This window comes from Vitis riparia, chromosome 18, assembly GCF_004353265.1.
Source record: "Vitis riparia cultivar Riparia Gloire de Montpellier isolate 1030 chromosome 18, EGFV_Vit.rip_1.0, whole genome shotgun sequence".
Lineage (NCBI taxonomy): Eukaryota > Viridiplantae > Streptophyta > Magnoliopsida > Vitales > Vitaceae > Vitis > Vitis riparia.
The window spans coordinates 14095060-14117272 of record NC_048448.1 but is presented as its reverse complement, the minus strand read 5'-3'; the positions used below and the strand labels follow the sequence as shown (position 1 = coordinate 14117272).

At 36.0% G+C, this 22213-nt stretch overlaps 3 protein-coding genes and 1 long non-coding RNA gene across 5 annotated transcripts; 2 read left to right on the top strand and 2 right to left on the bottom strand.

The window, feature by feature from the left end:
* The first annotated feature begins 2877 nt into the window (after nucleotides 1-2877).
* On the top strand, nucleotides 2878-4055 carry LOC117906764 (dof zinc finger protein DOF3.5). Its single transcript, XM_034819944.1, has one exon. It carries the CDS (start codon nucleotides 3122-3124, stop codon nucleotides 3965-3967), a length of 846 nt encoding a protein of 281 aa, XP_034675835.1. The 5' UTR covers nucleotides 2878-3121; the 3' UTR covers nucleotides 3968-4055.
* A 477-nt stretch (nucleotides 4056-4532) lies between these two features.
* LOC117906765 lies at nucleotides 4533-8945 on the bottom strand. The gene is made up of 5 exons (XR_004649890.1): nucleotides 8858-8945; nucleotides 7967-8085; nucleotides 5344-5422; nucleotides 4852-5036; nucleotides 4533-4777 (listed from the first exon to the last, which is right to left on the bottom strand). It is a non-coding gene; the product is annotated as an uncharacterized LOC117906765 (long non-coding RNA).
* LOC117906763 (LRR receptor-like serine/threonine-protein kinase RCH1) lies at nucleotides 8532-12633 on the top strand. Its single transcript, XM_034819943.1, has 2 exons — nucleotides 8532-11675; nucleotides 11963-12633. Exons 1-2 carry the CDS (start codon nucleotides 8864-8866, stop codon nucleotides 12415-12417), a joined length of 3267 nt encoding a protein of 1088 aa, XP_034675834.1. The 5' UTR covers nucleotides 8532-8863; the 3' UTR covers nucleotides 12418-12633.
* A 1752-nt stretch (nucleotides 12634-14385) lies between these two features.
* Nucleotides 14386-21345, bottom strand: LOC117906086. 2 transcript variants are annotated; one of them, XR_004649765.1, is made up of 10 exons: nucleotides 21064-21345; nucleotides 20907-20972; nucleotides 17851-17931; nucleotides 17679-17732; nucleotides 17485-17553; nucleotides 15463-15525; nucleotides 15190-15272; nucleotides 15020-15085; nucleotides 14787-14885; nucleotides 14386-14690 (listed from the first exon to the last, which is right to left on the bottom strand). XR_004649765.1 is itself a non-coding variant. In XM_034819030.1 (9 exons), exons 1-9 carry the CDS (start codon nucleotides 21289-21291, stop codon nucleotides 14849-14851), a joined length of 747 nt encoding a protein of 248 aa, XP_034674921.1. In that variant the 5' UTR covers nucleotides 21292-21345; the 3' UTR covers nucleotides 14386-14848. The 2 variants fall into 2 exon arrangements, 1 of the variants encoding a protein (XP_034674921.1); XM_034819030.1 differs by having other exon boundaries at nucleotides 14386-14885.
* Nucleotides 21346-22213: the final 868 nt, after the last annotated feature.

Here is a 22213-nt window from a genome sequence, read left to right as displayed (position 1 = left end):
CACATCGAGTGGAAGCCCAGACGTAGAAGCTACTGTGGATTTTTCTTCTCCATGAAAAGGACAGGAAACCTCCACGTGATTTGAATGTTCTCCTCTCTTCAAATCCAATCCCCATAAAGATTACACACCCTCTACTGCCCATCTGCTCTGGAGGGTTTTGTTTATTGATAAGTTGTGTGATTAAAGAAATTGGTCTATTTCAATGTGGATCATGCGGCTGCATTTATGTACACCCTGGCAGATTTGTTTTATCAATATAATAATAATAATTTGATAAAAATAAAATAAAGTAAAGAAATATTTGTGTTGGTTTCCAAAACCATTCTAAAAATAGTTTTTGATAACAAATTTTAAAAATTGTTGTTAGAATTTTATAGAATGAAAGTTTGTTTGAAACTTAAAAATGTTTTTAATATTTTTAAATATGTTTTAAAAATAAATTTTATATCTAATATATTAATTTTAATTATTTTATATATTTGCATAATTATTTCTTAAAACAACCCTTCAAAAATAAGTAAAAATAATACAAAAATAATTAAATTTTTTTATTCTTAAAAATAGAAAAGGGTTTTTAGTTTTTAAACATGTTTTCTATGTTTTTTGTTTTAAAAAATAAAAAATTATTCTAAAAAATAAATTTCAAATAGACCATATTTTTTCTAAAATTTTCATAATATTTGAATTATTTTTGAAAAAAATTATAATTTTGGTTTCAAGTTAAAAAAAAAAAAAAAAAAAAAAAGGCCTCAAAAAGGTTGTTATTTAAGTACTTAAAATTCAATAAACAATTTCCTATTTTTAGAATAGGAAGAAAAGAAAAAGAAGGGAGAACTTTGGTATTTACGGAGGAATGCTAATTGAGATTGATTACCTACTTGAGATTCTTATCTTTGATAGAAAGCAATCTACATTAAGCTATATTCTTGGATGAATCAATTCAAATTTGCTCATTTATATTTGAGCCAAGGATCTAGAGAATATTTTGAATTTTCCATAATTACTTTTAGTTTTTTCACTTATTTTTAAATTTTGCTTTTAAAAAATATTTGAAAATAAGAAAAAAAAATCCAAAAATATTTCAAGCTTTTAAATAAAAATAAAAAATCTATATGATCATGTTTGACAACTATTTCTAAAAACAATTTTAAAAAATAGTTTTTGAGAACAACTTTTAAAATTTTTTTTATAATGTTTTATAGGTTAAAAGTCTATTTGAAAACTTAAAATGTTTTTAATATTTTTAAATATGTTTTAAAAATAAATTTTATATGTAGTGTTTTATTTTAATGTAGATTGCTTTCTATCAAAGAGGTTAATCCGTCGCTAAACTTTAGATTGCTTTCTATTAATGTAGATTGCTTTCTATCAAAGAGGTAAAATTTATATGTAGTGTTTTATTTTAATGGAGGTACCACCTTTTTTTAACTAAAAGATGTTTTCTGAAAACATTGTATTTTTTCTTTTTAAGAATAAAAACAGAAAAAAAAAATTTAATTGTCAAACGTATTTTCCTGAAATATTTTCAAAAACAGTTATAAAACACATCTTTCTTCAAAATGTCAATTTTAACTTAAACAATTATCAAACAAGTCTGTCTTCAAAATTTAACTTTTTACTAATTTTTGAGTTACATATATATAGATAATTTTCATAAACATTCATGTAACTAAATTACATTAAGTAAGAGGCATCAAAGATTTTCTTGTATGACATTCACAATGATGACATAATTTGAACCCATTCAAATATAGAGAAAATGAGAGCACTACAATAAGTGGTTTGATTGCATATTTGCAAGTGGGAATAAAATATAAAATCTTATAGAATAAGTTGTGGTTATACTTATACCCATGAGGAGAAGCAAATTTGCAAATCTTATAAATAAGTATAGCATTAGTCCTTTCAAGTTATGGGAAGATCAATGCATAAATTATTTTACATATACGTTTGACTTTAAAATCATAATATATAGTTGTAATTGATATGATGATGATGATGATGAAGCATAGGACAATTGAACCATTTGTGCCCCCATGCACCCCCTAGTCCAGGTTCAAACCACATCCACCTTACTCATCTCTCTCTCTCACACAAATCGAGGCCTAGAAATCAGGTTGGTAGTGGACCAAAAATGGCGGACCATGTGCCTCTCCTGGAGTTGGACATGGTTTCCAAACAGCTGTAAGATTTAATAACCCAATTAAGCTTATGAGATAATTTATACTACATACTTCTCTTCCTAATCAATACAAGTTTAGAGTGGGCTTGATTGTTGAAGAAAATAAAAATACATCCAAGGTTGACCAATGGAAGTATGGGCAGAGTTCGAGAATGACGTGTAGCGAACCTCATCCGCAACCTGGGATCTAATCAATGGGATTAAATGGAAGGAGGGCATGCCACGTAACTCATAGCGCACGTGCACTGCAATTTTATTTCCGTCTTTTTCTGAATTCGATCAAAAACTTATGGGATGGTTCATCCCCATGAGTATGCTGCACTGCATCACTCTAATTCCATGATCATGAACATGCCCAGCCTAATTTACTAAACTGCCCTTTGTGTTTCCAACTAAATAACGACCCTCCTTATGGAGAAATCGGGGAAATTATAGTCACTAATTGAAAATTTGTAACCATGATGCATGTCGTGGGAAGACCTTTGGATATGGAGCTCGGCACATGTTATGTGTTGCTGATTTTTGAAATTATGAAACCTAAGGATTTAAATAAACAAATTTAAGAACAATGAACTTGTTTTATTGATGAACGATGTGGGATTCGATGGTCATTTCAGGAACAGGAGATTGAGAAAAATAATGAGGAAAGGATGGAATTGACCGACGAACCTTAATCACTCTCACGAGTCCCCAGTAAAGAAATGCCCCACGCTATGCAACAGAGGCCACGGTGAACCCGGCTATGAAACGGTAGAGTGGCACCCCCCACCTTTCTTGGTCCCAACGGCTCCGCAACCGACCACGTTGGCTGGCACCTTCGCTTACTGTCGTTCTCATACACTTCTTCCTCAATCCTCTATATCTTCTCCACCACCTCAGTCTCCTCTATCATTCACAACAACCTTCTTTCTGTACAGACCTCTACTACTCCATTTCATAATGTTCTCAACTAGTGATCATCACATGCTTCACTGCCCACCACGGCCGTTGCCTTCACTGGACAAGGGGTGGAAATCCAACACTGAACTTGCACCCAGCTGTCCTCGCTGCTCCTCTCCCAATACCAAGTTTTGTTACTACAACAATTACAGCTTGTCCCAGCCCAGGTACTTCTGTAAGGGCTGCAGAAGGTACTGGACCAAAGGTGGGTCTCTGAGGAACGTTCCGGTGGGTGGCGGGTGCCGCAAGAATCGTCGAGGGAAGGCCGTGAGGGTGCCGCAGTTGGAGCGGGGTTCCGGGAATTATGGCTCTGATGCTCCGCCTAGTGGGGACTCGGTGGTGGTGGTGCCCCCTGGTCGGACGGGTGGGGCGGAGATCGACTTGGCTGTGGTTTTTGCCAAGTTTTTGAATCACAACTCTGAGTTTGAGCCTGAGGTTGCTGGTTCGGCACTGTCTGATCAAACTGATGCAGCTGGGAACGTGTTAGGGGCGTTAAACTCGGACGCCCAGCAAGAAGACATGGCAATGGAGTGCGGGACGTCGTTGGATCTAATGGGAGAAGTCCAGTTTCTTGAAGGCCACACACAGTTGTTTGATGGAGGAGAGAAGCAAATACAAGAAGAGAGAATTCAAGAGTTCACTAGTCATGATGATGCCAGTGCATATGGGGTGCCGACTCTACTGAGCGATGAAGCAGCACAAGAGGTTTTATGGTCAGATGCTCAGACTCTGCAAAACTTTACATGGCAGCCAGTGATGCAGTTGCAAGAATTCGAATCAGTTCCATCCTATGATCATTCCAAAATGTCTGCAAATTTAATAGGCGAATTTTGGAGTTCTTTTTGATCTTTCAGGTTACTAGATTTTCTCAAGGCCTTGAAACCAATTCACTGATTTTTTTCTCTCCTTATATATTTATGTCTTCTTCATCTTTCATTAAGTTTTACTTTACTCTTGCCTCTCACGAAAGAGGTAATGATAGTTTCAATGAAAACTATTATATATTTTTAAAAAGAAAAAACTCTAATATTAATGACAATTATTTATTTGATACGTACTGTTTGTGATTTGGTTAGAAAAGAGATCAATTGTTGAGTGATGATAATTGGTAGCTAGCTGCAGCTTCCATTCAATATGAATGAAATCAATTAGGTAAGGTGACGATCCCGTTCGGCTTTGATTTGCGCCTTTACTAACTTAAGAGTCTTGTTCGGTTTCGACGGCGCCATTACCATAAAGTCTTGTTCGATTTCAAGCTGTGCCTTTATCTTAATGATTCAGTTCATACAATATGAATGAAATCAGTTTGGTAAGGTGATGACATGATGAATTGAGACCCAAATTCATGAATATCTTGTGTTCATGAATATCTTTTGCAGTCCAAATGTGAACATGGGTATTGATGCAACGATTAATTAATACATCAATCAATTAGAAGGTTTTCCTTTGTCAGCACTCCTCAATTCAATTATTTAGGGGGCATTGGGATATAGTTAGGTTAAGAGTTGTGTAAGAAGTGACAATTGACGAACACCCACTTCAATTATTTGGGTCCCAGGTGGTAATTAGATTGAGAGATATACCAGAAGTGACGCAATTCCACATCCCCACCAAGGTTTGAAGTCCCCTCTTGATCAGTTCTTAATTGTCACCAGCCTGCAAAATGATCAGAATCTGCATTCAATCAAAGCTTAAACTAGAGAGAATTAGGGGGTTAGCAGCACATGCACCGTATTTTGATGATGATGGCAGCATTGCAGATGACCAGAACAATAAGGTAGGTGGCAATCAGCATTCTAAGGCATGAAGCCAGCATTTAGTGTATGGTCCGTGAATGTGACGTGCAAGAATATCACATAGTGGTTTTGGAATTAGTATTTGTAGGGAATTGATATACGTCCATCTCCATCAGATTCTGCAATATTTTGGATGACATAGAATCAGTCCACATCCCATCACACCATCTCCATTAGAATTAATATTCCTTGCCATTCAATATTTCAGAATGATTAATCGGGCTTGGATGGTTCAGAAATGAGGTGATGAGGCTGTTTTCTTGATAAACCAACTAATATGTTGCCCCTTTACATCTTATCTTTACCTTCCGCTGCAAGTGGGATGGGATAAGAAACAGTACTTGTTACCTTCAACAATTTCTACAAATTTTAATAAGAAACGAAGTATGGATGGCGATAAAAATGGAGTTACAGTACAATTGTCACCTTATCCCATGCTGTCCTTGCAGAACTGAATATTTGGTCCCATTGCATCCATCAAGTTGTACAAAGGTTTTATAATGCTCTGTACATACGATCACATTAATGGCTTCCAAGAGTGTCGTATCTTGAACAAATGCAGAGTATCTAAAGCTCAAATCAATAGCAACATCAAAGGAAGAGTAACAAAAATGATGAGAATGTGTAAATCATGTGTGAATTGAAGAACTTTAAAGAGAAGGAGACCACAAGTCCAAATCAGAAAGAGGCAGCAGCAGAGGGGCCATCCCACGTGATCGATCCACAGACCATGGTCCTAGGACCATGATCTATATTTGTTTCCTTCACTCTCTTTTGTGACATTTTTGGGGTGCTGGTTTCCTCATGACAATTGAAAAAATTTGGGCGTGGTGAAGGGTTTGCTCAAATGATTTACATCACCTGATTTGACTATAGACAATGAGTTGGGAGGCCTTCTTCAAGCTAAGGCATGGCCCTAAGGAATTCTGATCAAGAGAGGCCATGGATGAATCACAGGCCAACTTGGGAGAAGTGTGAGTGTGGCTTCTTGAAACAATTGTTTTAGTGCCTTAAGCATCTAGCTACAAGCATTCCAAGATTGCTAATTAGGGAAGGAATGGATGCTAATCTTTCAGACAAAGAGAAGCATTGAGAGATCATGTGCTGTAAGGAATGAATTACAAGTTACAACAACGCTTAGATTATAGGCCTATTTTAATTTAAGTGTCAGGTTCAAAAAATAGACCTGGAAGCATGTGGGGTTGTGTTTTTGCTGAAGAAAAGTTGAAAGTTCAATAGGCCTAGTTTCACCTTAAAGCAGTTTGAAGTTGATGAATCCAATCAATATTATTGGAGTTTTGGCCCACTAACCTGGGGGTATAATTGACACACTTGAAGATAAAACCCCACTTTTGTACTTCATTTCTGATAAAGCATAATTAGGGATAATGAAGTATTTGATATTGATGGCTGCAAACCAAAAGGGTGCACTCTATATATGTGTTAGGACAATAAGCACAGATAATAAGCACTTTTCTATAAATTGTTGAAGAAAATCAAGAATTGATAATGGGAATTGTTTGATGGGAAATCTAGGGAGTCCATTTGTGAGGCATGTAGTAAACCATCCCACTTGATGTGGGAGAGTGAAGACAGCAGAAAAACAGAAATAATAGTTGGGCCACTCCTGTACTAGTGTGTGTGGATGTGATTCTGTAATAGTGGGTGGGAGTGGATATGAGAATTAAAATCAATTACATAATTGCTAGAAAGTGGGAAATTATTCAGTTTCATGATTTAAAAAACACTAACTAAACTATCATCATTTTTATTGTTCATGTCATCACAAAGACAAATGCTCCCAATAAACTAAAGGTGCATCTTTTGGGCCTCTGTGGGATAGGAATAAGTCCCAGATTCAGTTCCCCATGTGCCAATAAATCTACCCTTTTTTCCTTTCTCACTTTGGTTTATTTTATTTTTTAAACAAAGAACTAACAAAATACATAAACAATTCACTTAAGAACCAAGGCTACCCACTATCTTTTTATAGTGGGTGTCATAATTTAAGGCCATTTCAAAGTATTTTTTGTTTACTAGTAGTTTTAATTTCTATTATTTTTGAGAGACAGGATGATGGGTCACCATCAATCAAAACAAAATTCCAAAAATCCAAATGGGTTGAGTTGGAAAAGGTGGAGAGTTGCCACTAGTTATGGTCGGGCAATAGCTCACCCCACCTTCCATAACTTAATCCAAACCACAATTTCGCCATACCTCATACCTTTCCCTTGATTAATATCCCAACTTATTCCTACCCTGATTTCACTGCACACCTCTTTTTTTTCTTTGGTGGAATGGGACTACTCTTCCCAATCCAACTTCCAACCTGGTTGCTTGCTTGGATTCTTTGATGATTTTTCACTTTCTCTACAGCTCATTCCTATACAACTACAGCAACAGCAGCAAAAACAAACCCTTCACAACCACATATTTTCCATTTTTCATCTTCAATATATTTTCATTGGATGTAAGAGTAAAAACTTGGGTCATGATCATCCAATGAAAGGCTCCTTTAACTTCTTGTGTGGTCTGAACGTATATCTCACCATTTTGTGGGTCCTTCTGCCAGAAATGCTGCATGCATTCTCCTCCTCTTTGTCATTATCAACCTCCTAATCATTATTCCCACTTTTGTTGTCTTAATTATTGCCCCAATAATAGTAACATCGGTGTAGTTAAATAATAGAATGTTATTATTAACTGCAAATGTTTTCTCTTTAGTACTACAACCACTTTCCAGTACGACACTCTGCCCATTCAAATCTATAGACCTTAGGCCGTGCAAGCTCTTACGAGAGGAATGGCTTCTCAAGTGCATCTGCCTGTCTGGGCTAGTAGCCAAAGGGAAGAGACATTTCTTATAAATTAAAAAAATCCAGAACAGGGTCTTTTCTTTTGGGGTTGTGGGAAGGTTCATGTATGGGGAAGAAATGGGCTCTCTCAAAATGAAGAAGAAACCTATTTTATTATCACTCTACAAGATCAGAGGCTCACTTCTCATGATAAGATCGACTTTATCAAAGGAAGCTTGATTTTGAGACCTTACCATAACTGCAGAAAAGGTTGTGGTGTCCACCTCTTTTAATGGGTGCTGTTCTGTCCTTTTCAGAGCTTGGATTACAATGGATTTACCTTGCAAAAACCCTAAATCCTTGATTAAAAGCCCTACAGAAATTAAGAAAGTAGTGTCACATTAACATACCCCAATCCATGCAGACACAATATCCAAATGAAATGGAATGCAGTAGAACTAGAAATAATTCTGAAGAACAAGTATTTTTTAGTATGCTATAGCATATAAAAATCCAATGAAATCCACTATTTCATGTATTGTGCCAAAACCCAGATGGGATTATACTAATCTTCTACTTTTCTTGGCTAATATTATTCTCATCTATACATTCTGATAATGTTTTGTTTTTACTACTTGTTATACAAACAGCCCTGTTGTGTGGTACTGTAGCATGTGCTGTTGTTTCCCAGTTCTGGAATAAAGATAAATTTGAGACAAAACAAGACAGGAAAACCCAGAGACCCAACAAGAAAGAAGGGTAACAGTAGTAAATTTGCCAAGGATTTATAAGAAGACAACAACTCCCATCATCACCACATTGATAGAAATTGCAACTTCACACCCTAAAACATTCAATTATATCTCTCTAGCCATCTCTGCAATAAATCCAGAAAACAGACTGTCACTTCTGTCCCCAGTTGTTATCCCCTCCAGTACAGTCTCACTTGAACCAGGCATATTAATTGTAAAAGCCGAAAGGGTTTTGAATATTAGTGATATTTTTTTGTTCTTTGTTTGTAATTCTGGGTGACAACAAGGGCATTTCAGTGTAGCATTACCATTTAGTGGAAACAATCAGAAGAATATGTTGTGACCAGTTTTGGTAGAATGATAAGAGATAAAGAGGAGTAGCAGAGCACCAACCTCATCATGTCAAGCAATGCAATCACTATTTTTCTCTTGTTCCTCAACATCTCTCTGTTCCCAGCCCTCTGTGCACTGAACCAGGAAGGCCTCTCTCTGCTTTCATGGCTTTCAACCTTCAATACTTCTTCCTCTGCAGCTTTCTTCTCTTCATGGAATCCAAGCCACCAGAATCCATGCAAATGGGACTATATCAAATGTTCCAGTGCTGGTTTTGTTTCAGAAATTACAATTAGCTCCATTGATTTTCATACTACTTTTCCCACTCAGATCCTCTCCTTCAACTTTCTCACCACTCTTGTCATCTCAGATGGGAATCTCACCGGAGAAATTCCACCTTCCATTGGGAACTTGTCATCACTGATTGTCCTGGACCTTAGTTTCAATGCTTTGACAGGAAAAATTCCACCTGCAATCGGAAAATTATCTGAACTGCAGCTATTATTGCTGAATTCAAATTCCATTGTCGGAGAAATTCCAAGGGAAATTGGAAACTGTTCCAAGCTTCGACAGCTTGAACTGTTTGATAATCAGCTATCCGGAAAAGTCCCTGCAGAAGTAGGCCAACTGTGGGGTCTGGAAGTTTTTCGTGCTGGTGGAAACTCAGGAATTTATGGAGAAATCCCAATGCAGATGTCAAACTGCCAAGAACTAGTTCTCTTGGGTCTCGCAGATACTGGGATTTCAGGGCAGATTCCATATAGTTTTGGACAGCTGAAGAAGCTCAAGACTCTTTCTATATACACAGCAAATCTCACGGGTGAGATTCCACCAGAAATTGGGAATTGCTCATCCTTGGAGAATTTGTTTGTGTATCAAAACCAAATCTCAGGAGAGATACCAGCTGAACTAGGCTTGCTGAAAAATCTTAGGAGGGTGTTATTGTGGCAGAACAATCTAGCTGGGAGCATTCCGGCAACCCTTGGGAATTGTTTGGGTTTGACAGTAATTGATTTCTCACTGAATTCTCTGACAGGTGAGATTCCAATGTCTTTTGCAAATTTAGGTGCATTAGAGGAGCTTCTTCTGTCTGATAACAACATTTCTGGCAAAATACCACCATTTATCGGCAGCTTTTCCAGGATGAAGCAACTTGAATTGGATAACAACCTGCTTTCTGGGGAGATTCCAGCCACCATTGGACAACTAAAGGAGCTCTCTCTGTTCTTTGCTTGGCAGAATCAGCTCAGTGGAAGCATACCGATTGAGCTGGCCAATTGCGAGAAACTTCAAGACTTGGATCTTTCACACAATTTCCTTTCTGGGTCAGTTCCCAATTCTCTCTTCAACCTCAAGAATTTAACCAAGTTGTTGCTGATATCAAACGGATTATCAGGTGAAATTCCACCTGATATTGGCAACTGCACCAGTTTGATCCGTTTACGCCTGGGATCAAACAAGTTCACTGGTCAAATCCCACCAGAAATTGGCCTCTTAGGCAATTTGAGTTTCCTTGAATTGTCAGAAAATCAATTCACTGGAGAAATCCCCCCAGATATTGGCAACTGCACTCAGCTTGAAATGGTCGATTTGCATGGAAATCGGCTCCAAGGCACCATCCCCACTTCTTTCCACTTTCTTGCCAGTCTCAATGTCTTAGACCTTTCCATGAACAGGATATCTGGTTCTGTTCCAGAGAAATTGGGCAGGCTTACCTCCTTGAACAAACTTAAATTGAATGAAAACTACATTACTGGGCCGATTCCAAATTCACTTGGCCTCTGCAAGGACTTGCAGTTCTTGGATATGAGCAGCAACAGAATCACTGGTTCCATCCCAGAGGAGATCGGTCGCTTACAAGGACTAGACATCCTATTGAACTTGAGTAGGAATTCTCTTTCAGGACCCGTTCCAGAAAGCTTTTCCAATCTTTCCAACCTCGCAAACTTGGACCTCTCTCACAACATGTTGACAGGAAGCCTGAGAGTCTTGGGTAATCTTGACAACCTTGTTTCTCTGAATGTCTCATACAATAATTTCTCAGGTTCTATTCCAGATACCAAATTCTTCCAAGATCTCCCAGCCACTGTTTTCTCTGGCAATCAAAAGCTCTGCATTAACAAGAATGGTTGCCACTCAAGTGGAAGCCTCGATGGCAGGATTTCTAATAGAAATCTTATCATCTGTGTTGTTCTCGGGGTAACTCTGACAATAATGATCATGTGTGCTGTGGTAATATTTCTTCTCCGAACTCATGGAGCTGAATTTGGGAGCAGTAGCGATGAAGAAAACAGCTTAGAGTGGGATTTCACGCCATTCCAAAAGCTGAACTTCTCCGTAAATGATATCGTGAATAAATTGTCAGATTCCAACGTTGTTGGAAAGGGCTGTTCAGGCATGGTGTATCGTGTTGAGACTCCAATGAAACAGGTGATAGCAGTGAAGAAGCTATGGCCAAAGAAGAGTGGTGAACTACCTGAGAGAGACCTGTTTTCTGCAGAAGTTACAACACTAGGATCAATAAGGCACAAAAATATAGTGAGGCTTCTGGGTTGTTGTGACAATGGAAGAACTAGACTGTTGTTGTTTGATTATATTAGTAATGGGAGCTTTTCTGGATTGCTTCACGAGAAGAGAGTGTTCTTGGACTGGGATGCAAGGTACAAGATCATCTTGGGAGCAGCTCATGGTTTGACTTATCTTCACCATGATTGTATTCCTCCAATTGTTCATCGCGACATCAAGGCCAACAATATCTTAGTAGGACCACAATTTGAAGCTTTTCTAGCAGATTTTGGACTTGCAAAGTTGGTTGGTTCTTCAGATTCCTCAGAAGCTTCCAACACAGTTGCAGGCTCTTATGGGTATATTGCTCCTGGTGAGTGTAACTGTTTCAGCTTCTTCTATGGTTTCCTTAACAAATTTCTCAAACCTCATAGCTTACATCAAAAAAAGGGTCTTCTTCCTTCACAAGACCTGATGTCAAAATTCAATATTTTTTAATCCTTAGTAGTTCTCAAATGACTTCCAGATTATGTTAAAACCTAGTAATTTTCTAGTTACCCAATTCTTTCATAAATCAAATCACTCCTTTGATCATCTTCAGTCATCTTTATCTTCTAAATTTCATCTTGAATCATCCCTAAAGATATTCACAAATTGCAGAATATGGATACAGTTTGAGGATCACAGAGAAGAGTGATGTATACAGCTATGGTATTGTGCTCCTAGAGGCATTAACAGGGATGGAACCAACTGATCACCAGATTCCAGAGGGTGCCCATATTGTTACTTGGATCAACAAGGAACTCCGAGAGAGAAGAAGAGAATTCACATCAATTCTTGATCAGCAACTACTGATAAGGTCTGGTACACAGACCCAAGAAATGCTTCAAGTGCTTGGGGTGGCTTTCCTCTGTGTGAACCCCAGCCCAGAGGAACGACCCTCCATGAAAGATGTGACAGCAATGCTAAAAGAGATCAGACAAGAAAATGAGGATTACGAAAAGCCAAATTTTCTTGGCAAGGGAGTTCCTGTCAACCCAAAAACAACAGTTGACTGCTCTAGTTTCTCTAAATCATCTGAACCTCTAATTAGATCACCTTCCTCATTGCCATAGTTTTTAAGTTCCGTCTTAAATTTATTGCTATTTTTTCAAGCAACGAAATAATTTGTATAGATTGATCTTTCCCTTATGTAGAAGTAGTAGCAGTAGTAGCAGGACCTCATGTTGTCATTTATTGTAATTTTAGTTTTGCCTCATTCAACCTACTTTCTTCATTCTTCTTGCCAACTCTTTCTAAATCAAATAAAAAGACGTTAAATTTATTTCTAATGCATATATCAGACAACTGGGTTCATCTAAAGTTACATTTCAGTATAAAAAAATGAAAGGAAACCAGATTCCGCATATACCTCACACACAAAACAAATATTGTACGTAACTGGTAATGTAAGGGAGCAAAATCCCAGAATCTGCTAGCTTTCTTTGAACTAACCAAGCAAAATATCTATTACAAACCAGATTTTTTGAAATGACTACGATATTCTAAATTTGCAAATGACTGAAACAGCCTCAAACTATTGTCTTGACAATTCTGTTTCAATGAAATAGTGAGGCTGCAAAAAGTAGAAAAGAATTAGAAGTGCTTCAGCTCAAAGGAATCCAACAGCACAGTGCCGACAGCAATTCCAGTTTTTCAACTGGGGACCATGGGAAACAGATGGGCACCTTTCAAGGCCCATTCAGTCATCCTCAGGGAGCTGGGCTGATAAAAAGCCATGGTGGAGACACAATCTTGGTTGGCATGAAGCAAATGGAACAAGAAATTATGGGAAAGGAAATGGGCCACCATCCCCCACAAACTACCATAACATCAATTTCAGTAAAGATTAAGAGATCTCGAGGCCCATGTTCTTGAAAGGATACATTGCTTTTGGTCATGTGACATTAAAGCAACTCAGGCCCACAGATAGTTTTATGATACCCTATCAGACTCCAATGGCTGAGAATGCAAGCAACCATAAAATAAAAATAAAAAAATTCTTAATTTTTTGGATTTTCTCATGCAAGCAACTTGAAGTTGAAGAATTGAATAATATGAAAGTTCAGTTCATCTAGGTTCACCCTTTTTTCTTCTTCCCATATCCTCCTAAATCCTAATAACAAGTGACACAAAGAACTTGAAGTATTCCTACTAAACCATGTTGTTATAAAGCAATCATAACATTAATGAGCAATAGAAAATGAGAACCTATTGCTACCTTAGGCATATAATGACTAGAGATACAATGGTCATGGTTTCCTCATTCTTTTACTGCTAGCAACAAATTAATGATCACAATGAAAGCCTTATATTTATTCCTACTAACAAGAACTTAGAAAAAAAAAAAGAAAAGAAGAAGAGAAATTCCGTCAAACTATAGTGTAATAATGTTGTATTAACAGTTATTTATAATAGAATACAAAACCAGTTAAATTATTTGGATGAATAACAAAAAATATTCTCATAAACCAACCTATGAGAAAACTATTTATTACTTATCCAAATAACATAATTTTAATTAAAAACTAAAAAAAAAATTAATAATATCTATTTTCTCAGCCAGTATTCCATCACAACAGTGACAATGGCCCAAGCACCCAAACTGCTACAACAATAACACAGAAAATGCATCTGATTTAATTTCAGTTGAATTCTGATATGTGAAAAAGGAAGAGGTGGGAAAGCTAATTAGATACAAAAGGATGTTATATTTATGAAGCAAAATAACTGTATAGGTAGATATAATATAGTGAACTTGATAGCAAAAGTTTTGCCAACAAGGGCATCATGGAAATAAGAAAACTAAGCAAGAAAGTTATGTGCACAGTATCTTGCACTAAAAGACATATCACAAGTGAATAAAGATCAAATCAGTAATATCTATGGACAGGGACAGAAGAGTGGCCTTTCCACATAGATACGGGGAATTGGAGATGACAACTTTCTAAAATCTAGTCACAGATACTGATGTATATGTTCCTTTCAGTAGCACAAACAAATTGATGAGTCCCCCATAATTTTTTCTTTTAGGCCTACCAGAATTTAGTTTTAAGCATATATGAAAAGGCCTAGATAGCTATCCATTATTTTACTTTGTCTTATACAGGAGACATTTTTCCAAAGACATTTCAACAACCATGCATCTGTGCAACAAAATAACCATGAGAACTGGCATGGAGACCTTTTTTCCAGAGGTCATTATCTCTGATGAATACTTACAGTGCAAGACAACTAGGGAATGATACTGTAAAACTAATTACATACATAGCCAATCAAGACAATCACATAAGGTATCAACCCATCGCCATCCAAGCTTTCACGAATCCAAGATGATGAAAGAAGACTTCTGGAGAAAGACAGAAAACACAAGAACAAAAAGGTAGGCTTTCTGAAATAAATTAGTTGTGAGCCATTACCAATTACCAAGACAACATTGGTGCACCTGAAAGTAAAATTTATGCTTGCAGGTTCGGATTTCCAGAAAACAGAAACCAGATATAACAATTATGTCTCTGGATGCCACTTTATGCTGCATCCAACACTTCAGAAAATAAAATAAAATAAATAAAACTTAGCATAAAATAATGGAAACCAAAACTTTACAAGCATTTTGGTGAAATAAAAGGTAGAAGAAGAAGAAAGAAGAAACACACAAGTTAATGAACAGGAGACTACCTGGGCTTTTGAACCAATGATATAGGTTGACCGCTGAGTACACAATCTATTGCCAGGCTTAAATCCCTGGGTACATGTTATTGAGTTGATAAGAAGTTATTTACTTATATAAAGTCATAAAATGAGTTGCTGTGTTCATTCAAAGTTAGCTAGAAACTACAGGAACCAACCTTCCTGTAACACGGACATTATTGCTTGGTCGTGAATCATCAAACTGGCCATGATACACCAACTCAAATGGCCTCCGACCATCCTGTGACAAATTGGAAAAGTTTAATTCCTAACTCAAATATTAACAAATTGCTTTTTTTATTCCTCAAGTCCAGAACTGTAATTTAAAAGGATAAGATTAAACTGAGCTCTACCAAACAAGAAATAAAGTAGAACACCATGCTTGAAAAACTTCAGTAAACTTTTGGTAGATTAGTGTAGGTTGTGTTCACCTTTTTGAATAGGAAAAACTCAGGCGTGCACACCGCACCAAAATCTCGAGCAACATCTTGTGACTGCAAGTAAACATTCTTAACTAAATGATAGGTTCTTACTTATTTTCAGGAGAAGAGGAATTCATTAAATTAACAGGAAATCACAATGACTACAAATTATAATACTATGATTAGTGTTAAGTGTGAATGAAGGGGATCAGAAAGAGCCACATTCCCTAGTCATCTTGATTCTAAGGATTAAATTCCTCAATGTAAGCCTACAAATCAAAGTTTTCTCATGAAAGCAAAAGGACACAGAGGAAAGGAAAACCAAAAACCACCAAGATTCAAGTGAGCCAGTTTGAGTACTAACAAGAAAACAAGTCCTCATTCATAAAAAATAATGGCTTGGTGGAGCCATATAAAACTGAATACAAATGATAGTTTGGAATCTTGGACAAAGAATGTAAACAAAGAACATAATTCCATACCAATAATTTGCACCACATCCAAAGTCCTCATCCAAACAAAATGGCAGAGATTGTTAGTATAAAATAAGTTAAGCACATGGGATGCTCATCTAAGAACGGGAAACAAGCTTCCTTTTTCTTCTCTTTTCTTCTTTTTCTTTTTCTTCACCTTCTCCTTCTCCTTCTCCTTCTTCTTCTTCTTCTTTTTTCTTTTCTTTTTTTTTTTTTTGGATGAAAAAGAAATATATTAATAAAAGAAGAAAATACATCCAAGAAGGATCAAGGGGCTCTTAAAAAGAAAGGAAAATAAGTAAAATTATCCATACAAAAAGAAGAAATAAACAATCCCTCCCAAAAGACAGCAGTCCATTGAGGGGAAAAGGGGGGTCAATTTGTTTCTCTCCTTTCAAATTTCTAAATGCACAAGAATGCACAATAGGAGCTTACTCCATGCTAACATCCCCTTCTTGTCTACCATAACAACAAGAGATCCAACAGCCAAGCAGCCAAGCCACGAGTTAGAAAAGACCAATGGCTCTTCAAGCTCTCTCCCACAGTTATCCTTGAAATTACCACAACAGGCTTTCCCAAGTCAATCATCCTCCTCTATAAAACTTACATTAAAACATGTCCACCTCCTCCATATCCTCATGAGCCTCATATTATTTTGGTTTATTTCATTCTTTTGTGTGGCAGTTTTGGCATGATTTTCTGAATACAATGCACATATGATAATTTCAAACTTCCATGAACAAATTTTCTTTGAAGGTCCAAACCTTCCATAAGTCTGCAACCATATATAGCATTTTAGTTTTAGATTTCTTAAAACTTGCATTAACTAATTCCACTTCCTAATTGATCAAACGGTAGTCCGAATAAGAAGTTGAACACTTGGTCAAACAAAATACAGAAATTTCAGTATTAAACATTCCCTGAGCAAACTTCAATTATATGAGAAAATCTAAAATAGCAGATTGCATTATAGAGAACATTCTATTGAGAAGCTTGGTCTACTTTCACAGAATTCTTTTTCCCACTGTGTCCTCTCTACAGGAAGAGAAAATTGCCTATGTTGAAAGAATGACGTAAATGATGCCCCCATTCACTCCAATGACAACAATTTTCCTTTGTTATTTTTGTTCTTCTTTGTTTCTCTGGTACTCTTTGCATCCTTCTCAATAAATGAGCCCCCTTTCAGATAGGAGCCACTGATATATTTCTCTAATTAACCTATAAGAGAGAAGACCAAAAAGACAGAGACAAACACACACTTAATTTTATACACCTATCCAATATGGTCTATGGGTTGAGCAAGATGAGGACATATGTCTCTCACAGAAATATAACAAGAATATTCTTTAATATACATGGAAATAAAAAATCAAAATTACATCAGATTCAGCAATAATTAACACTAGAGTATTGAAGTTTGACCAAAACCAAGACCGAGTATTATGAAGCTATAAACATATAACACTAAGGACATTTGGGAAACCCATTTGAAACCAAAAATTAAGAAAGGGAAGAAAAAATTAGGACAAAGAGCAAGTGGAAATTGGCACTTGCATACCTCATCATATAGATAAGGAAAAGGATAGTTAAATAGTTTAGCTTCTTCTGCCATGAATTTTGGTCCATCCTGCAAGGATAATTCAATTTTGGACAAATCAAAAGATGGTTTTAACATACACATATATACACAATTTTAGATAAGTACACAGATATACACACACTAACATAAAAGTTTTAAGAGGTCATTGGAACCTGTGGGTGAGTAGCTATAGAATTTGAAGATATTGCAACAACTGCAAGTCCCTTCTGCATTTACAATATAATAACAACTGAATCTGTTAATTTTATATGGCCAGTAGTTGAACCAAGCATGTAATCTTGAGGCAAGTAACCCAAGCAAATCAGGAAGAAATGGATTCACTACCTTCATATAGAAATTTGAAAGCTTCACAATATCCTTTTTCAAGTGTTTTACAAATGGGCAGTGATTGCAAATAAACATAACCTGCATTGTCACATCATTAAAACACCTCCTGTAATGGTTATAGAGAAAGAGAGATACAAAACAAAGAGGATTTCCCACCTTAATGGAGAAACTAAGTTGAAGAAGGATCCTACATAGGAGGGGTCATTATTGCAATATCATGGCCTGCAGCCTGACAAGCCAAGCCACTGAATCCAAGTCCCTAGACTATAATGTGTTGCAGTTTGCAAGTTTAACTTTTAACGTAATAAAGTGCAACGATGTGAAACAACTCGTCAAGAGAGAGTTGACATACTAGCAAATTTCTGAATAAAGCCATGTGCGTGCATGCCATATCCAATCATGGAAACCTAAATTTGGATCACAGAATCTGATGATTCTTAGTCCTGTGCAAGACATTTCAATTTGACATCTTCATTTATATCTCCAGTAAAAATATTCAAATAAACTGAAGATTAAATCAACAGACTCGAGAATTAACTCTTTCAATTATGATAAGTCAGTAAAGTCTACATTTTTTAATTCTTTTTCTTTGTTGAACAAAACTAGGGCCCATAGGAAATCCCAAAAATCTACACCAGTGTTTTCTTTGACTTGAGATAATAAACCCAAGCATTGGAAATCGACACTCAACCCCCTTAACTAAAGTGATGATTTTACAAAATCAGAAATGGTTAGCTTTAAATAAATCAATCCCCCTGGCATTTTTTTCAGAGCATGTGAAGAAAGATGAATATTTTAGGTTGCTCAAGTGCATTCTGTTAATTTTGATTATTTAGAAATCCATTCTTCAATAAGGTTCAACTATACTGTTTATTTGAGTCCAAATTTATTGGATTAAGTTACATGGTTGCAATGCAAACAAGCAGAGACAAGCTTAAAACCAATATTAATGTTTTCAGACTTTGTTCAGTAGGACTTGCATCAGGTTCCAGCTCTGCCTAAGCTTGACTAGAGGCATTACTTCTTACCCAGAGTACTTGAATAGCAATTTATGGCTTGGCTTAAATACTAGCAGGTTTGAGTGGAAAGTCATTTGCTACTTGTAAATCATTAAAGGAAAAAGCAAATGCAGCATACCTATTAGATGATTTCATTTTCAAGTACAAAAATAGAAAATAAACAAAGAAAATAAATAGGGACCACAACAATTAAAACTACCACTCTAAGACTTCAAGTAGCATAATTACCCATATTTCATATTTCATATTCGGTTCACCTAGTTAATAAGCATGCTCACACAAATTTCAAAAAAGATGGAAACCAAAGAGCAACAAAACTAAGAATAAAAGCCAGTCTCAACCAGAAACGCCTCAACAATGGTAGAAATACCCCTCTAAATAGCATAAATACACGGATCTGCCTCATAATTGGTAGCCCTCGAAGCCCAAAGAAAATCTGCCTCCATATCCTAGAAGATAAAGTAGAATCTCCCTCCAAAATTGATAATCCACAGGAACAACAAATATTGGACCACTGTTTCTCCAAACATGAACATGAATTGCTACAATTTAGGAAAGATTTAATTGGAAATAATGGCCCTATAATATTTCAACTATAATTTGGAGATTTTTCATAGATTATCAATCTAATTCTATTATTTTCTTCATGAAGAAAAAACCAGCCAAGCCAAAATTTTCTTTCCAAATTATTTGAGTAAACAATGTGAATCTTATTCTTCCAATCCACCCAAACCCACATTGAGCCAACAATGTGCATCTTATTCTCCCAATTTAACCAAACCCACATCTTTAGCTGCACTTTTTTCCCTTTTTTTTTTTTATGGTTCAGCAGTACTATATGGCCTAGAAGAATAAAGTAAGAAAACAATGTGAATCTTATACACCCAGCTAGTTTTGGACCTGAATGACATTGTCTGTTGCTTGATGACTGCACAAAATAAGCACAAGTAATCATATTCTGAATCAATATTCTCATTTATGTCAAAACATTTTTAAACTGCTTATTTCTTCGTACGCTGATCAAGTTCTCAAGGAACTACAAATATCAGACAGCTTAAAAAAGAAAAATAAAATCCTAAACAGTTCCTGTTAAAATATATTTAGTATTTGCATTACTAAAAGCTACCTATTATTATGGCAGAAGACATCTCACAAGACCTCTTTCTTCCATAAAAGTCACAAAACCAATACTCAAGAAAATGTATAACATGCTTTTTCCAAGTAATGAAAAGATGCAAGCCATATTAAAAAGTCAAATGATACATTAACCTAGCACAACTATATGATTAAAATGGACCCTTCAAAGTAAATGTACATGAACAAATCCAACTGGTATTTTAAATCTAGTTTCTTGATAAAAAATTTCTTTAACCTCACACAACTTTCATAAGATGACACCGAAATCCAAATCAATTTGTATGGGTTTAGGAACCTCCTCTGCTCTTGTTGTGTGTACTATACACTACTTCAACCTCACACAATTTTCATTATATGACATTGAAATCCAATTCAATTTTTACAGCCTTTTGAACCTCCTCTATCATATTATGTGTGCTATACACTTCTCTACACATCTGGCATTGTTAAATCTTCAAGATCATACTGAACAAATTAGTCAATCAAAGTAAACTTGTCTAGCACAAACCATGCTCATGTTACTCAATATGGCTTCAGATATATACTTCTCCACCTAGAATCTTTACTGTCTGCAGGGTCTCATCATTCAATTAAGTCTAGCCCCTTTCTCTCCCCTTCTAGGTTTAGGCTTCTCCAGGCCTTGGAACCAACTTCATCTCACCATTTCCATATCTGCTTTCACTGTAATTACCCACCTCTGTGAAACAATGTTTCTCACAAGTCTGTTCCAGACCAATGTTTTTCCCTCATCTACAACAAAGCCAATAACCTTCATTTGACAAATTCACCGAAACATTTCCTAACCTCTCCTTACACAAATTCCAACCGATACCATTCAAAATAGAAGTGCAAATTCATAAAATGCAAAGTGGAAAAAACTGAAGGAATGGGACTCACCAATAAAGCAGGGTATGATTCAAAATCTTCCAACGTCCACATTTTCCCAGTAAGAGGCTCCTGAAGCTAAATCACCAAACCAATTCAAAATCAAAAATATTCAGAGAATATAGAAAAAATATATAGAGAGAAAGAAGGAAGAAGAAGGAGAAAGAACCTCAAAATGAGGAGCTCTGAAGCCTAAAGATACCCCTTTGGACTCGGTTCTCGCGGCTCGAACCTGGAGTTTTCTTACGGGTGCAGTAGTCCTGAGCCGCAGAGGATGAAAACCCAATTTTGAGAAAGACCGTGTTGGTATAAAAGAAGTTCTGAGTGCGGTCAGAGTACGCGGGAATTGCATCAGATATGCTCCGGTTGAAGCTACAGTCCCAGCAGCCATAGCCATGGTTCTGCTGCAAGGCTGAGGATCAGAGGATAGGAAACGTAATTTGTCTAATGGGTAGGGGCAAGTTTGCCATTTCAAAAACTTCGTTGGTTTGGGCCAGGCTCAACCATAGGCAATGGACCATCATTTTATTGGCAAGAAACAAAGCCCCTTACTGGCTCACAATCTTTTTGACAAGCCCAACTTCCCTCCATAGTCCACAGCCTTGATGAAATTCGGGTAAAATGTATGAAAGTGAAGCTAGATAATGGTTTCTATAAATAGTTTTTAAAAATTAAGTTATTAAAAAAAATTATTATCTCAAATTTTAAAAATACAAAGTAACTTCATACTTTTTTTTCGTATAAACAAAAATTAGGAAACACACCCAAACAAGCCCTAATATTTTTACTTTTAATTCAAGAGTTTTAAGAAATTGGAATATTTCTATGACATGAAAATACTTGTTATGGAAAGAAGTTGAATGATTGTGACAAATCAATTTAATTATTTAATTTAAATTATTAAATATATTAAGTAGATTGGATAAAATAATTTAATAATATTATTTAAAACAATAATTAAGTTTTCATTTTACTAAAACTTATCTAATTCTTTGTGATCATGGTATGTAAAATGTTACAAAGATTCGTTTTTTAAGTAACCTTTTTTTATAAAACTCATAATACATTTTGTTGTAACTTTTTTTTTTTACCTTTTTTATCATTATTTTTTTAATATTTACCAAATTGTTATCCAACAACACAATTTGAAATTATTGTTCACTCAATCCAAAAAATGGTTGAGCCATTAAGAATGGCATTCCTATTATTTTAGCTAATTTCAATCTTTTTTTTTCCATTTAGACATCAACTAGCCTTATTTGATTGAGTTTCGACCAGTTTGCTAGTTGTTGGATATTTAATGCACTGTAGGCGACTGT